An 18196-nucleotide genomic window follows, 5' to 3' on the forward strand; every position below is an offset into this window, starting at 1 on the left:
TTTACTGAAGTCAAAAGCTTGACCTGAATGAGAAGTTCAGACTACCTCTTTGGGTGCTATTGCTGAAACAAAATGCCTGCTCCTAACTTTGCTGCTCCTTTGCACCTTGTCTTCATGTGTCTTTGGGGTCTGAAACATGCTGTTGATAAATATACTCTTTTCTGTTGCTTTTTCTAAGAAAATCACAACCCTGGCTGAAGTTTTCTTATATGTTATCTATAGGGAAAGGAAATTCTATTTCCAGTTTTGTTACCGAATGTGGAGAACCTGAGAAGACACCTGACTGGGTGTCTTGCCTTTTTGATGACCCTGCTCTTTTTCCCTTTAAAAAACAAAAAGCAAACTCCTGCCCATCCGTGCTGCCCAAAGACATTTCTGTCTGTTTCAGTTAGGAAATTCACTTGCAAACCTAGCTCTTGTTCTGCTAGATCTGTTCATTGTCGTCTAGCCAGGCTCTGGATGAAACATCACAAGCCACCTCCTGGTTAAGGACCCATTCAGTGACACCCTGTAGGCCTGTGGGCTAATCCAGCTTTACCAATGCTGCATGCCATGAAACCTTACAGGAAGGGAATAAAAGGTGAGGTTTTTAAGGATGTAGGAAGATAACAGCAGGCTGCTGCTGGGAATTGTGAGCTGAGGGTCATTCTGTGGAATCAGCTCTTGGAACCAGAAGACCTGTGGACCTGGTGGTGTGTGGAGGCAACAGAATAGCACAACTTCGTGCTGTCAGAAAGGTTTAAGGTTCCCTTTCTTGCCTCAGCAACCTGTATGCCTACATTTGTAGGGGGTTTGTTCTGCTACAAAGCATATGTTCAGCTTACTTGTCCAGGCAGGCCTTCTGATTCCTTTTGGTCTGCAGAAAAAACATCCAGTTGGTTCTCTGTCTCAGATGTTCCTGTGTCATGCGTTGTACATGTTAGGATAGCTGGCGTGGGGCTTGGACACTGTCTTTGATTGAGGGCTCTGCATTGCTGAGGAGGGAACTGTCCCTGTTTCCCTTTGTGGACTGCTGAGAGGAGCACACAAGAAAGTAGCAGAATTCTCAATTCTCTTGACTTTTAATCTCTTGAGGAGGAAAATACGCTGTTAGGAAATATCAGGTTCCTTCAGAAGGTCTGGATTATTTTTCATGTCCCTCCTGTACCTTCCAGTTCATACAGAACGATGCCTAATGATCAATTCCAGCCATTGTCTAAATGTGATCAGAGTATGTGTTAGTAAACTCCCCAAATAATAAACTCTTCAAAAGGGGAGCTTTACTGCATATATAGACAGCAGCAGTCACAAACTCCCTACTTGCAGGAAGTAGGGGATACAATGCTTCCTGCACTAAGACCAAAGGCCACAGTGGCAGTGAGAAGGTAACATTTTGTGTGCAAACTCCTGAAAATGAGGAAGGATTTAATCTGTGGTCAAAAAATGTTTGATGTGAGACCAGTGCATTAGAAAAAATCTTTCATTTCTGGTCCTTATCTCAAAAAAAGGCATTTAGAAACATCTGCTAGACCCTGAGCATATCAATATATATATTACACCGCATTTCATGAGTGACTTATGTGCTGGTCGTGCTTAATTACTTGCCTTGGTTCTTTACTGCAGTTCAGAAGATGCACGTATCCATTTATCCATACATCAAGTATGCAGGAAGCTGGTTTATTAGTTTTTGTTGCCTAATGATGGAAAACCATTAACAGTTGAAAATGCTTTACTGGGCATATTTGCAGAATGGTTTTTGTAATAGTGGCATTTCATTTTTAATCCAGTGTAAAGCTCTTGGGGGAGGATTCTCAGAAAGGGGAATGGTGGGGTGCATGTTCAGACATGGTAGTACCATCCTGATCCTGCTCTGTGGCTAGTAAGTGCATTTGGCTTTTTGTTTTATGACATTAAGGACTGGGCCTGACACAGGTTGCCCAGAGAAGCTGTGGCTGCCCCATCCCTGGCAGTGTTCAAGGCCAGGTTGAACGGGGCTTGGAGCAACCTGGTCTAGTGGAAGGTGTCCCTGCCCATGGCGGGGGGTTGGAACTAGTTGAGGTTTAAGGTCCTTTCCCACCCAACTATTCTATGAGTCTCTGAGGTTGAATGGATTACCTCTTGCACGTAAACATACTTGCTAAGGCCAGAATACACTGGGAACTGTATCTTGACCCTCTACTAGTACTTGGTCTGCGGAGCCCATATGATACTTGAGAACACACCAGTGCTCTCTGTTGTGTTTACTGCTAATTCTTGATGCTTTTGAAGAGCTTTGCCTTAACTTCTCAACAATTTAAATTGTTAGTATAGATTGTTTCTTTTCTTGTCTTGTATTCAACATGCAAGTAGACTGAAATCCAAACTTTCAGGATCTTTTATATGGGGTTTTGTGTTGAGTTTTTGGTGGTGGTGGCATGATGCTTTTTCATTAATTCAAGGAGATGAAAAAGCTGTCCTGTGCTTTTGTTTTAATCTGCAATACAGGATCTAGTTTCACTTCAGGTATCTGAGGGTGTCCAAGGCATTTGAAGAGGACTGGTAAATGTTATACAGCCTTAGGGCATACCTGGAAGATAGCAGGGGACACATTTGTTTGGATAATGGAGTTATCAGCATGTTACCATGTTTTTCAGAGACTGTGCACACACATACTCTAAAAGGTACTATGCTTTCAGAGATTGGTATTCCCTAATGATCCTGGAGGCAGAAAGTTCTGTGTGTTTCCACATCTGGGAAACTCAAGTCTGCAGAGCTTTGTGGAATGGGTTGTTATTTCCCTTTCCTGCACTCCTGTGCTGCTTTTCTGCATCTTATATTTCAGCCAGACTTTTTATGTTTACTTGGATATTTGGCAGTGAAGCTGCAAGAGGGTTTGCTAAGGTTATTGTCTCTGTGTTTGTATCCTTTTTTGCTGCATGAGGTAGAACTCCTGGTTAGATGAATCAGTTCATTCATAATCTTTTGACAGAAAGAAGCTGTACTGTGATGCTAACCTTGAGTGTGGCAAGAGTGAGGCCAGGCTGGACAGAGCCTTGGGTGAGATGGTTTAGTGGGAGGTGTCCCTGCCCATGGAGGGAGGTTGGAACTAGGTGATCTTAAGGTCCTTTCCAATCCTAACTATTGTATGATTCTATAATTCTAATAATGGTAACTCATGGTCCTGGGTCAGGCTGACTTCTCCAAAAGGTGGTTGTGGCAGCAAACAGACAGATCCACAGCTCATTGCCTCTTCCAGAGGCTGCTGCTGATTTGATTCCTGCAGACAGAAGCTTGGGCTTCTGCTCTCAAGATCTGCTGTGTCCTTCTCCCTCACTTGTGTTTGACCAGGGGGCCATTGCTCAGCAGGAATGCAGATTTGAGACTAGTACACAGATGGAGTTTTGAAGGCTTTAAGATCAGTGTAGTTTCATGAAATGACTGCAGTACAGTTTTGCTCTAAGGAAATTTTGCTTTTGATGCTAAAACTGCTGCAGTTTGGGCAGAGCTGGCTTTGGTACTGACTTCCCATGTCCTGTGGGAAGTGTCCTGTCAGGCTGTGCTCTGTTCTGCTTGATTGGGCAGCCAGTGTCTGTGGTTTGAAATCTTTCTTTCGTTGTGATGAAATTCTCGTTTCCAAAGAAAACAAAGTTTTCAAGTCTAAGCCAGCCAAGAAATTCATTAGTGCTTCCAACTGGCTTTGTTCAAGGTGAGATTCAAAACTTGAGGAGTTAAAATCTCAGTCTTTCCATGCAGCACCAAATATTCAACCGGGAGAATAAATAATGCCAACAAATGGTGTCTCTTGGGTGCCTTCATGTGTTTTCTTTGATAATTGTCAGCTTTAGTTCATCAGAAATAATTTTTCATTTGGCTTCCCTGATTTTTTAATTAGTATTTATCATGTAAAACTATAGCCAGTGAGCTCTTGAACACTTTGATCAGGAAGCACTGGTAAGTGGTAAACTATCAGCTTGTTCATGAAAACCTCTCTGGTTTTGTGTCTGTTTTCTCAAGTTGTAATTACCAGGCACAGTCCCGAACTGTCGTGCTTCTGACCTCCTTTCTGTACTTTTCATCTCTCCTGAGAACTCTATTTTTAATAGCTAGTTTAAAGGAAACCTCTTGAGCGCTATAATGTGTATTCTAGTTAGCACACCTAATTGTAAAGAGTACATTATTTTGCAAGAAAATGAAGAGCCCATATTTTTGAGCACAGTTTCATTTACACACCCTTTTTTGAGCAGAAGGAAGTGTGAGTACAGCCAGTGGCAATGTAATATCTGCTATTTGGACCAATTTTAGAAAATTGGGCTTGCCTTCAAGCATACAGCCTCTTTTATTGTGCAGATTTAAGCACAAACAGATGAGCCTTTGTGTAAAGCCAGGCTTTAAAAATCTCAATTGTTATGTTACAGCATACTCTATATTGGATAAGACATACCCATGAGGAAGAGTTGGGCTGGAGGAGAAATGTGCCTTATTTGCTCCTGTGGGGAGTCACAGATAGTCAGAGTGGTTGTGTTAAATTCATTGTCTTTCATTTGCTAATGGCTTGACAATGTTTAAATTGGCCGACTTTGGTGTTTTAAAGTAAATGCTTTTGTCAACGTCTTCATAATCTTTATGGGGTGTTTAGCTTTATCCAGGCATATTAATATGAGCTGTCTTCCTCTTATTCCTCTCTTATATGGCCATTTACAGGGTCTTTCCTGAAAAGAGAGATTAAAAATAAAGATTTTCTCTTTGAGAGTTTTCATGGGGAAAGAGGGAATGTCCCAGTGATGGGTACTCAGGGAAGCTGTTAAAACTTCCAGTAAGAAATTTGTTGACAGCTTTGGTAGTCTCAAATTATATTTACTTTTCCATTATATTTCCATTTTATATTACTAGTCCATTATATTCACTATATTTTTCACTTAAATTTACTACTACTCCAAAATGTCAAAATTAGGATAATGGGACTGTTTATACCAGTGAAGTGAAAAATGAACATACAAATGCACAGTCTTACGGAGGAGCTGTGTGTGTACAGAACTGTAATGGTCCATGTGGATTCTCCTCTCTATCTGTTGGGGTGCAAGCAGGTTAATTGCTCTGACCTTATCTTTTTCCAGTTTAGCCCTGATTTCCCAGTCTGAAAATACAAATTTCAGCCTTTACACTGCTTCTCATTGGCCTGACAAATTTTTCTAAGCAGATGTGACTGTAGGACTGAATCTTGTCCTGGAAAATGATGTGCATGAAGGCTGTGGTCTGTATGTGAAACTGCCACTGGTGGAAGAGGGAAAGTAGAAGAAAGGGCATTAAACTTGTATAAATTATTCCATCTTAAAAGGGTGGATACTCAGGATTATATCTAAAGCTCATCAGTTACCCTGACCTGACATGCAGCAGTGACTTGTGCATGTTCTGAGGGTATTTTACACTGAAAGGAAATTGGTAAGGAAGTTGGCTATAATTAAAACCTAAGGTCCTTGCTATTTCATTTATCTCCTTTGAAAGTGGGGAGGAAAATAATTTCCTTCCCCCTGCTGAGTGCCCAACTATTTTGTTTGAAGTATTTTTCCTCTGAAGCAGAGATCTTGCTGTTGCCGTTCAGGACGGAGTACAGTTGGCAGGGCAGTGTCTTCACCAGACTGATCCTTGCTGCCATTTCAGCCCAGGCAAAGTCCTCACAAATAAATAACCATTTTGTAGAGCTTGTAAAACTCATCATGTTCTCAGAATAGCTACTGAGTTGCATCTTTTTTTTCTGGTCTTCTTCCAGTAGTGTCTCTCTGTGGAGTTATTATGGAATATGTATTGTTTCTGCTGCTTGGAGCTTGTGTTTCTGTGTGGATGACGGAATGTTCACAAGCACTTCAGGCAGCTTAAGCTGCCACTGCCACCAACAGATGTAACTCCTGTCATTCTCCCCAACATAGTATTTCTTCTTCTTCATAGAATAGTTAGGGTTGGAAAGGACCTTAAGATCATCCAGTTCCAGCTCCCCTGCCATGGAGCAGGGACTCCTCACACCTCTTCTTTTCTTGTGCTAGGAAAAAAACCCCTTTGTGCAGCATGTAGCAAGTTTGCTGACATAAGTGATCCAGCAGAGGGATAAGCTCAGTCCAAAAGCTGCTTCTCTTGGCTCCCTGGTCGGGTTCACTGTACAGCTCCTTGAACTTGAGTTGGTGGGAAGGGAGCTGGGCTGCATGTGCTAGTGTTAGCTATGCAATCTGGAAGGTCTGGCATGGTAAGTCAGCAAAGTGATTGTGTCTGCCTCCAGAATTCATTTTGTAGTGGGCTGGATACAGCCTGTTGCAGTGTGCACAAAGCATTTTTAGGTTTTTAGTCAGAAGTTCTCTAGAGAGATGCTATTTCCATCTTTATCCACCTGTTACCAAACAGTTTGCCAACATGAGATGATTTTAAGACATTTAGCTGCAAAAATCTCCCCTCTCTCCTCCCAGTAGCAAATAAGTAATCCATCATTTTTTGTGTTCAAAGTTGGGTTGGACAGGGCTTGGAGCAACCTGGTCTATTGGAAGGTGTCCCTGCCCGTGGCAGGGGGTTGAAACTGGATGAGGTTTAAGGTCCCTTCCAACCCAAACCAGTCTGTAGTTCTATGATATAATGACCAGCTTAGTATTGTTGGACATCGTAGAGATATCCCTAAGCCCATCTGTCCAAAAAATTGCTGAGAGTAGAAAGTTTTTTTCATCCTTTGGGATCTCACCTGGAGTATTGTATACAGTTCTGGTGTCCTCAACATAGGAAGGACATGGAGCTGTTGGAACAAGTCCAGAGGAGTCCACAAGGGTGATCAGCTTCTGTTGCTTATGTTGCATACCTTGGTCAGCATGTAATAACCAGCACAGGCTCCAAACATCTGCATTCAAGAGTACTTGCAGTTCAGAAAGTAGCACTTACCTTGGTTTGAAAAGATACCTTAGTTGCTTGGTGTTAATCTCAGCCTCATTTAACTGACTTTTTCATCATCTCCTGTTCTCTAAATTGTCTGAGCCTTAGTGAATAAACACTAAATCCTCCTCCGTTTACTATGCAGACAGTCACTGTTGCTTGCCCACCCTCACTTCTGCATATATTAGTTCCTTTGTGTAATGTTTAAATATATTGGTGTCTTTTTATTTCATAGGAAGCAAGAACAGAATCTATTGCTAGACCTTTGGAGATAAATGAGGCTGAGAAGGTGATGAAAATAGCCATTAACTGTGTTATGGTAAGCAAAATGATACTTATTTAGTTGCAAAACTATCATTTTTCTGTTGTAGGAAGAACATAGCTGTATTTATTGACAGCCTAGGGTTAAAAGTGCTGAAGGACATACCACCTTTAGCTGGCTGGACCAAGTAGTGCTGCACCTAGTTAGTTAATGGTTAATGTTGAGTTTCAGTTCATGATTTTGGTATTTTGATAACATCAGGTGTATGAACAGAAGCTCAGCAAGGCAGAGATCAGTCTATGTTGACTCCTTGTGTTATGGTAATGGGTACAGTTAGTGATGGTCCTCATGGTTCATTTGGAAGCTGGTTGTGTTCAAAGTGAACAAGCATGTTAAAGGAAACTGATAGCTTTCCTGGCAGAGTCAAGAGGTATCAGCACAGTGATGGCTGTGAGCTGGCAGTCAGAAGTTACAGCCTGCAACAGAAAGGGTGAAGGATGCTAGCAGCAGCACCTAGGAGAATGTTAAGACCTGCTCTGCTGTCACTATCGTACTATATAATGGCGTTGGTCCAACATGCTGAGATATTCCTCCAGTTGGTGCATCAAAGAACTGCACCTGGCCTCCCGTGGCCTCTTGGGAGAGAACACATTTTAGTCCTATTCCCTCCTCTGTTAGGAGCTCAGTGGTAGCCCCAAAAGCTCTACAGGAGGGATAAAAACTGCCTAAATCAGCACAGAAATATCCATCTCACCTACATTGCCTAAGCCATGTGAACTTTGCAGAGTCAGGGCTGCAAGGGGTGTACTTATTAACTCAAACTGTGCTGGTACCTCTGGAGTTGTGAAGTTGGGCTCTGGAAGCAAGATAGTTGAGCTGCCAAGGGATGAGAACTGGCAAGTGTGCTGATTAGAGCCAGGCCAGTGCCTTGTTATGGCTCTCCTTTTGGAGGACCTTCTATCTGTTCCAGTTGTTGGAAGCACTTTCCTTGCTCCAGTGCTTGGATTCCTGTGTTTCTAAGCCATTAGCTGCACTCAGCCACTGTGCAAGTATGGTGGTTAATTAAATCCTAGTGATTACTAGAAGTTATTTAATTGCAAACTATATCCAGTCCAATCGTATAATTACAAGGAGTGGAGTTCCACATTTAAACAGCTAATGCATAATCAATAGATACTCCAGGCGATCTTTTCTTATGTTTCTGCTCCTACTCACAGTCTCTACCAATTCTAAATGTTAATGTGCATTGCAATTCTACACAGCAGTGATACTAAACCAATAGCAGCACTGTAGAGCAGTTAGTTTCTTGGGAAATGGCAAACACATGTACCTCACCTGGGTTAATTTTGGACCTGCTAATGAAATGACGTATTACAGCTGAGTAGCACCTACCAGTTACTGCTGGAATTTCAGCAAGTGTGTATCCTCCCTTTCACTCAAAAGTTGTTTGTGGTTTCCTGAGCATGAACACACTGAATGTACTCAGCTTGTTCTAATAAACTGGAATATTCTCATATCCCCCTCCTGATTCCTGTAGCGTGTGTTGTAATGTTAGGGATGCTTTCCAGATTCTGAAAAGCTGGATAAAGCAAGACTTAGAAAAGGATGAAGATATTTGGAGTCAGTTCTTCATGAAAGTGACCTTTATCTCGAAGACAAAAAAAAACAACAAAAAAACCAAAACAACAACAAAGAAAAAAAAAACCATAGAAAGAAGGTGGAAACCTGAAATTCCCTACAATAGTACCAAGAAATAAACGCATTTCTCATCTGTGTTTATTCAGATACTACACAGCAAGAGATGCTCTTACGTAACCTGTCAGACTTTTATGAGGAGGTTTCTCCCTGTCTGTTACTGCTTTTTCAGTGAGAAGGACAAGTTAACGGTTAAAGCCAGGGCAAGCTGTGGATGGGTTTTATCTTTTCTTCTTTAAGAATGTCTGGGGGGAAAAAAAAATAAAAAAAATCAGACATTCAAAATCTGCGAATGTCCGGTTACCTCCCTCCTGTCCTGACCACAGAGAATTTTCAGCTTCCATTGCCTACTCAGTTTAAGTTCTAGCTCATTGTTAGACTATTATTTGCTAACATGAAATGTGAGATACAGAAGAATGCTCCACATCTTAAAGATAATTCTAATTGTTCTAGTGCAAGCCACGGTTCATCACCCTTCTCTTTTAGGAACAAGTCCAAAAGACTAATGATATGTTGAGTAATGTGGCTTTGGATGAAGCCAGTTTGGAAGCCAAGATTGAAAAACGGAAATTGGAACTGGAAAGAAGCCAAAAGAGGCTCCAGACTCTACAAAGTGTGCGGTAAAGATTAGGAACTGATTATCTACTGCGTCAGTGATGGGACTGTGCATTGTTGATGCTTAGAGCAGTGAGGACTGAGGTGTATAATGAGCCTGGAATTATGTGCTGTGGAAGAGAGAAAATCTTTTCTCTAGAAAGGCCCAGTTTGGATTGTAACTGTTAGCTTTTCTGTTACCAGAATTTCAGGGCTGTTAAATGTGGCCTGAGTTGGGTTCATTAGGCATCCCTTGTTAGGATGGGCTGCTCCTGGCGGTGACCCTGCCTGCCATGAAATGAAGATGGTAAGAGTCACACTTTGGGTTGATTTTTTGCCCGAATTAAACTGCAGGTTTATATATTCTCTAATTGCATAAACAGATCATGCTCTGGTTTTGACCTAATATGAAAAAAAAAAGCAAACCCAACCAAGGAAATATTAGAAAAACAAATGGCAGAAGGAATTACATTGATCCATATACTTGTTTTGATCAGGAATGCTTTAGGGGAAGCCTACTGGGTAGATGTGCAACATTAGGCCGGCACAGTGTTCTTTGAGGTGCAACAGTTAGCTCTCCAGTATAAGGACATCCCCGCTTACTGGTGTCAAGTCTAGTTACACTTTTCCAGCATGGTTTTGTAGCAAGTAAGCATAGTTTTTGTAGCAAGTAAGTCTCCAGCAAAGTAGGTGGTGTTCCAGCCATGCTACAAGCTATTTTTTTGGAAGTCATGGAACAGCAGGACGAATTAGTTTAGGTTTGCCTGCTAAAAGGGCCAAAATGGTACCTTTCTGCCTGTTTGAAAGGAAATGGCAGTGGGTGCACAATATCCTTTCCTTTGCTATGTGTAATTTTTGTGGGAGAGTTTAATGAGGGTTTTTTGTCTTATGCTTTCAGTTTCTGAAGTAGTGTGGAACCTTAAAAACAAAAGGTGCTTTTAGACTTGGAAAGGAAGCAGCAAACCTGAAAATGTTTCTTTCAGAATCCTGTTCATACAGGTCAATAGTTCACTGAGTAGTTTGTGCTTGTTCTCTACAGTCCTGCTTTTATGGATGAGTATGAGAAGATTGAGGAGCAACTGCAGAAACAGTACAGTAGTTACCTAGAAAAATTCCGTAATCTGACCTACCTGGAGCAGCTCCTGGATGATCATCGACGGACAGAGCAAGAAATGTTTGAGGTAAGACAGCTTAGAAATGCTCAGCACTATTGTAGATCCTGTAGTTCTTGGCTTTATAACAGAAAGTGTTTAAATAGCCCTTTGCCAAAAGAGCACATTACTGGTTGTAGAGCCAGCTCTGAGTGACTGGCAGGTTACTGACAAGCCAGTAAATGTGACTGCTCTAGGACAAGACAGCTTTATTTTTTGAGTTAGTAAAGTTAAACCAGTGTAGTGATGCCCTCTTCCAGTCTGTGACTCCCCTAACTTGTTTTCAGTTGCTGTTTCTTGTTCATGAAGAATGTTTTCAGCATTTCTAATCTTCCTTTTGCTACATACCAAGTATGTTGTAAGAGTTATTAGGAGGTTATTTTTCATGGTCTGCCAACGACTGATGTATAAGGGCCTCTCAGCTCAAGGGTCTTAAATTCCCTTGTAGGTGTCCTCTTCAATGAGAACGGCAAAGAGTGTCAGTGAAAAGCTCAGATATGGTGGCCTCAGTGTTGTCTGGCAGAAATTTTATATCCTGACTTGATGAATTGCATCAGTTCAGTGAGATTCTCTATTTTGTATCCTGCTGGATAATCCACATGTGTATCTCCTCCTGCTCCATGCCAACCTCTTATCTAGCTTCCTGTAGCTTCATATTTTCCTTGTCTGGCTTTTCATCCATTTCACAGTAATTGCCCAGTGAATCTTCTGTTCTTCACTGAAATCATGTTTCAGTGAATGATCTCCCCTTGGACCTTCATACCAGTGGGTGTGCTGTGCCTGGAGTTAACCAGTGTATCCTCTTTCTGATCATCCTATCTTTCATATGCAGATCAGGTTTTATTTTGTTAACACAACTTACCCTTGTTCAGGGCAGAAATGTGGGAGAGCTGTGCATAATGTTTCTTCTCTGGCTATGACTACATGTTTTGCTTTTGCCATGTCTGTATGTGTCTACTCATGTGTAAAGAGTAGTTTGACTTTAAAATGACAGAGGGGAGATGGAGATGAGCTCTTAGGCAGAAGTTCTTCCCTGTGAGAGTGCTGACTCACTGGCACAGGTTGCCCAGAGGAGCTGTGGCTGCCTCATCCCCGGCAGTGTTCAAGGCCAGGTTGGACGGGGCTTGGAGTAACCTGGTCTAGTGGAAGGTGTCCCTGCCCATGGCATGGGGCTGGAACTGGAAGAGCTTTAAGGTTCCTTCCAACTCAAACCAGTCTGGGATCCTACGACCCAAGTTTTTTAGTCTTCTCATTTAAAGTATTCATCTGTTTTTTAAAAGATAATGTGGGCATTCAACAATTTGTGACCCAATTTCCCATTAACCTCCCATTTTCTAAGCACTGTCTCTGTAGACATTATTTCACATATTTCTAATCAGCTTGGTATTTTCATGTGTCTTGTTTTATAATGTTCTAGTTCTTCCCCCTATCTATGGCCAAAGTCCTCAATTAAATCATAATCTTGAAATGAAGCCTAAAATCTGTTTTTCCCTTCTGTTCAAATGCCTTTGAGACTTAATACCAAAAGTAAAATTGTTTTGAGTTGAGCTACATGAAACTGTTTATAAATTCACAAAGTGAGTAAAGTGTCCACCTCTTCAGGGGATTTTTGTTAAAAGATAATAAAACAAAGAAAAAGCCTTTGTCCCTCAGGGCTGTGCCTGTGATTAGAATACGGACAGAAATTTTTCTGGTTTTCTCCTTCTTTCTGTGAGACACCTGGAAATCTACCCATATGCTTTTCATCTGCTAGGATAAGCAGGTAACAATGCTTCAGCAACATGCAGAATTATAAAGAGTATAAATGCTTGTGACAAAGATGTGTGGTTTTCTCTGCGCACTTCTAGCACTTGTTATATGCAGTAGCATTAGCAAGCATCAGAACTAGAAATATCTATAGGACGTGTTTTACGCTAAAAGCATACAGAGCATAAAGTCTTATATCTTTTAAATACACTGTGATAGCTTAAACAAGCATGAAGTTTACCTGTCAAGTCTAGTTCTAGAGCTTGAGCTTAACTCTGAAAGGACCCTGAGATCATTTCATTTTGCTTCCTGTTTGTTAGTCCATTAAATCTTTTCATTAGGGAATGTTTGGGAAAACCAAAAATAAAAACAGGGAGGGGGAGGTATATTTGACACTTGGTCTTTAAAACTAGAGAGAGCAGCATGGGGATCAAGACCAGAAACCTGGCACATCTGAAAATACATACGGTATTTAAAGGATGAGACTCTAGCCATCTCTTTGTGGGCATCAGTGACCCAAGTAACCATGACTGTTTTGTTGTAGAAGCTGTTGCTTTGGAAGAAGGGAAGGTTTTGCATGTGTTGCTTGCAGCCAGATTTTCAGGAGTGCTGGAGTCCAGACTCTTTATTTGAAGTCACTCTGTGAGATGTCAGTGCTCAAAATCAGGCTCCAGGACTTGGTAACTGAAAAGGGGATGAAGAATCTGGGTCTCAACTAAACCAAGAAACTTGTTGGTGCACTCTGATTTCCCAACCATTGGAATTTTACTTTCTGTTTTATTGGCACACTGTTTATTCCATTTCAGATGAGTCTCTTGCCCATCTGAAACACCATGGTGTTTAACTTCTGTCAGTCTTGATATGCTTTACAAGTGGTGCTTCATCACCTTTGGCTACTTGTTGGTGAAGAAAAGTTGTGGGTTGTTTATTACATGCTTGAAAAACATAGAGGTTTGTGCCAAAATGAAGCAGCATGTTGTCCTAAAGTTTATCATCTGGTGTCATTTTCAGAATCAACAGAGGAAGAAAAGAGGATAATTACATTTAATCCATTTTAATAGGGAGATTGTCAAAAAACACTGAAAATTATGTTTTTTTTTTTCCAACCATGTTTTGTCTTTTGTTCCGCCAAACAAATCTTAATTATCTTTTGTAGTAGAAGTGAGAGTCAGCTCTTCTATCATTGCTCTGTGTTTTGTTAAACAGCTTGCCAGAAAAAAGCCCCAGCAGTGTAATTTGATTAATCCAGCACTCCGTGTGCTGTGCAGTACTGGGGGCTGTCCTGGATCACTTCCCTTTACTAGATGCATTTTTTAGGAGGAGTTTTTGTTCTGATTGAGAGGCTTGTTGAATAACAGGACTAATCTCTAGTGCACTTGGACTCCAAGCTGTTTCGATACCCTGCTGACGTTGCACAGCTAATGACCTGGGCCAGAGTGTGCTTCCTAATGAGAAAAGTGATTTAAAGATTGTACCCAAGGACACAATTGTAATTAAGTGCCACTGAGTAGTTGAAGCACTTCAGTGCTGCAGTGCTGGCTGGTTGCGTGGATTGATTTGCTTTGTTCTTTCACGTGCTAGGTGAACAGGAGAGGAGAACTGTATAGCTCCTGTTGTTTTCCTGAGCTTCCTGTTCCCTCTGCCTCCCAGTGTTCTCTCTTTGGAACTTAAAGGAACTTAAAGGCTAGGTGCTGAGTCTGACCCAGATGATTGCCAGAACTGCACAGTTAATGGTTGATGAAATTACCACCTGTAGAGCTCCTGCCCGAGTGATGTGAAAGCGCTTTGAAATGTGTGGAAAAATATGGAATTATTTGTCTCTTATCAACTCTCATTTGTGGAGATGTCAGAAGTCCTTGCATGACTCCTCCTTTAAGTGAGTTTCTCACACTTATTGACCAACTGTCATGCGCTACCTGTTACTGGAGCCAAGGAGTTTAAATAAGAGTCTTTAGTCTTTGCAGTTCCCTTTTTTTATTTTCAGCTGCCCCTTTTATTCTGTTTCTGTTCTCTTGTACTACTCATGGAATTAATCCATCTTCTTGCCTTTCTGTGCAGAAGCAGAGATTTATGTGCTATGTCTCCTCAAAGATTTGTTCTTATTACTCTATACAAAGATTGAACATGCTTCATTAATTTTTATCCTGATTTTAAGATTAAATTGTTTCTGATGTTTAGACATGAAAGCTATTAGAACTTTTGAAATTAGCGTTTGTAATGCCAGAATATCCTGGCAATATCCTTCAGTATTTGCCTTTTCTCTAGACAGAATGTGCTTATTCTTTCTTGTGCTTCTCAGGGTACATCCCTGAGTACTTCTTGAGTCACTTTCTCCTAAGGTATTTTAAGACTGCCTTTGTGCTAGTGCTGTGAAATCTCAACTAAGGAATACCATGAAGTGGTAGACATGCAGAAGAGGATGTTCAAAGCCACTCTGTCATCATCTTTAGTTTGGCATTGCCTAAAATATCATTCATCATTATGATACTACTACCAGTAAGCAGTCCATCACAATTAAGCAAGGAAAAAACAACTACGACTATATTGTGACTTTCCCTTTGCGACCAACCTTCCCCAAGTAAAATTCCCTCTTTATTAAACTAGTGGGTTTTTTAACCAGAGCTCCATACCTGAAGCAGATGCCCTATTCTGAATATACACATAATAGGGATATCTGGGTTCTGCTGCACTGAGATACTTCTTGGGTCTGCTGCTTTTCGTGTGTCTTTGTATTGAGCTATTCCATTTGAAATATTAAATCTGGATGTTCCCATTATGATGTCTGGTTACTGAAATAGCCAGGCAGAAGCTTAATGTGAAAAGTGGTTGGTTTCAGTCTTTGATTTCCTAGCTAATGTGCATTTGAATTATGATTTCTTGGTAACATTTTTGTAGGTACCAGGAGAGCACTCCTGGTCCAATGTTGCTGAATTATACTGAATATCAGATGTAAAAGTAAGCACAGGCATCTTGACTGTTGATTGCTTCTATTTTGGCATTTAGTGTGGTGTTACAAGCATGACAGCATTGGTGCACTGAGACACACAAATCCCATAACAGAGAGATGTGGAGAAAATAGAAGAGGAGGAAGGGAATGCACAAGGGGAGAGTAGGAGTAATGGAGCGTAGGAGAAATTGCTGGCCTGAGAAACGGTGGAACACAAAAGGAGATGATGGATGTAGGGGAAAGGTGGGAGGGCATGTGAAGAGTGTGTTGAAAACATGGAGGTGTTGCTGCGTGTATTCAGTGCACAAAAGTAAAAATCTGCCAATACCATGTCAACTAGACTGAGACTCCCAGTTGCCTCTATATGCCCTGAAGCAGTTGTGTGTGTACCTGCTCCTGGTGCTTTAGTGATACTGTCTCCCCGTAAAAGCTAGAGGAAAAGTTTTTGGGAAATGAAACCATCTGACATGAGCTCTATTGTTCTCAATCAGATTAGTCAACTCGGTGTTCAAAGATCCAGGATTTGTCAGGATTATCTTGACATCTGAGGTGCCAGAGGAGTGAACAAACTTGATTTGGGATACCAAATTTGGGGTCATTTGACACAAGATTTATTTTTTCTTAAACTCTAACCATCACTTGTAGGTTTTTCTGAGCAATGGAAACGTTCCTCTTCTGCTTCATGAGCCCATAAACTCCTGAGCAGAAGAGGTGAAGAGGTCCCTTGTGCATCATGGATTGGTGCTATGCTTGGATTTGAACCCCCAGTGCAAGCTACTAAGTCTAGTTCTTTCTTGCTGCTGTTGTAAAACTGCTAATTCTGGTACATATGAAATGCTCTGTGGTTGGGGAAGGAACAGAGAGAATATCTACTAAGTGCTGCGGTGTGCTAAGTCAGGGTGACTTTCCATCATGCCAGCAATTGCTTCTGTGAAGTATGAGATATAGTGGCTCTCACTGACAGTGTAGCTTGGAAATCTATGAGTGCTTTTCACAAATAGAAATCACATACTATCTGATCAGGTGAAATCTGATGTTGTTGTAGATCATTGCTTAAGTAGGTAACCAGGTATGGTTACCTACTAATTTTGTATTAAAGATTGGCAGCCTGACACATGTGAACAGTCCTAGAAACAGTGCTTGCAATCCCTTTTCCAATGAGAGGTGCCTGCATCATTAGTTACCTCTACTTTCTTCTTCTCTAACCCACCACATTGAGAGATTTAGAATTAATTTTGTCCCAGCCTTTTAAGCTAGTAGGTAGAGCCCTGTCCTGGTGAGCAGGAACAAGGAATGCAAATGTTTTCAAGCTACAGAAATAATAAACAGGTTTCCAGTTCCTGTGCTAGAGCTCTAACAAGGCTTCAGAGAGATGCTTCCCTGTTGCTGCCTCTTAATTTGGAACTTGAGTGGTGGGAAATAAGAAATAAACTGAAGTGTGCATCAGCCACAAGATTCTTTGCTGTAGGAACCCTGAGCTGTATTGGAGCTAATTGATCTAAAGATGGAAAGCAACAGATTCTGTTTTCAGTTCCTGGAACCATCAAGTTCACAAAGAACAACTACTCTTTAATGTAGTAAACACCCTCCTTGAAAAGAGTGATTAATCCTGACTCCCCTTTGAACACTGAAGGGTTTGTGCTACCTGTGACACAGGGAGAGGATAATTCTGATGTTAGATTCTAGCAGTGATGTGACAGTGACTGCTTTCTGGTGGTGAGCAGACACAGCTGTGACTACTAACTTCCAATCAATAGTAATTTGGGTGATAATTTCTTCAGACACTGCAAACTGACCTCAGGTTTACATTATGGAATTGTACATTAATTCCAATAAATCACACAACCAACTAATATCATTTGTACACTTGGTACAATAAAATATATTACATAAAGGGAATGCACAATGAGCTGTTATTGAGTCATTATAATTCATACCTTCCACACAAATGAATAGGAAAAATGGAGAGGAGTTGTTATGTAAAGTTGCATTATATCTTTGATTTGCAGGATAAAGTCTATCCTCTGTCATGTTACTTTAGGCAGTAGCGAATTCCTGAGTGTTAGTGCTGACTTGAAGGTTCTTGTATGAAAGCATTTTAACTGAAAAATTTGGGGCAGAAAATTTTTTTTTTTCCTAGCTCTGCATAGATGTCTCTCACTCAGTGCTGGGAGACGATTTAAATCCCTGTGATCTCGACTTTTTGCTTGTACCTCATGTTGCAGTCTCTGCCAGTGTCTTACCAATCCTTTTTCTTCTGTCTTGTCATTGATCATCTTGAGCTATGCCCTGTCAAAGACAGTCATATAAATCCCCAGTGGGGTGCTTAGTGCTGTGTTTCCTCTGATTGGCTCTGACCTGTGGTTCCAGGATGGTTCAGGAGTATTTCTTACATCTTCTTGGGGCTTTCGACTTGAAGCCTCCAGCCAGTTTTATTGAACCTGGATCTTGCTGAATCTGAAAGGAAAACCTTAACCTAGTGTGCACATGCTTAGATGTAGCTGTAGGCAGGATCCCTGTACTGCTTTAACCGTTTATACTGATACTTGTTCTGATGAATCATGACAGTGCAAAACTTCTCACTCTCAAAGTGTCCCAGTTTAGTTGAATAATGAAGGCAGCTCTCCTTAGTGGCCCAGCAAAGTGTGCTCTAGGAGCAGTACTGGAAAAGCAGTTCAGCACAAGCATTTGGTACACATCATCTGTTTTTTATGCAGAGTCTCGGTATTTCTGAGCCTCTTTCCCATTATTGTTCAACGAATGGAGATAGTCATAGAGTGATAGACTCACGGAATGGTCTGTGTTGGAAGGAACCTTAAAGCTCATCCAGTTCCAACCCCCTGCCATTGGCAGGGACACCTTCCGCTGTACCTGGTTGCTCCAAGCCCCGTCCAACCTGACCTTGAGCACTTGAGGGAGAAGTTACATCAATCTGAAAAG

At 41.2% G+C, this 18196-nt stretch overlaps 1 protein-coding gene across 5 annotated transcripts in view; it reads left to right on the forward strand.

The window, feature by feature from the left end:
- CLUAP1 (clusterin associated protein 1) overlaps positions 1–18196 on the forward strand; it is a 69291-nt gene that overhangs the window by 15792 nt on the left and 35303 nt on the right. For all 5 annotated transcript variants that reach the window (XM_065683759.1, XM_065683761.1, XM_065683762.1 and 2 more), the window contains exons 6-8: positions 7097–7180; positions 9305–9438; positions 10452–10593. In XM_065683759.1, the coding sequence (XP_065539831.1) occupies positions 7097–7180; positions 9305–9438; positions 10452–10593 (360 nt within the window). The remainder of the gene's footprint in view (positions 1–7096; positions 7181–9304; positions 9439–10451; positions 10594–18196) is intronic.

This window comes from Lathamus discolor, chromosome 6 (genome assembly GCF_037157495.1).
Source record: "Lathamus discolor isolate bLatDis1 chromosome 6, bLatDis1.hap1, whole genome shotgun sequence".
NCBI classification, from domain to species: Eukaryota; Metazoa; Chordata; class Aves; order Psittaciformes; family Psittacidae; genus Lathamus; species Lathamus discolor.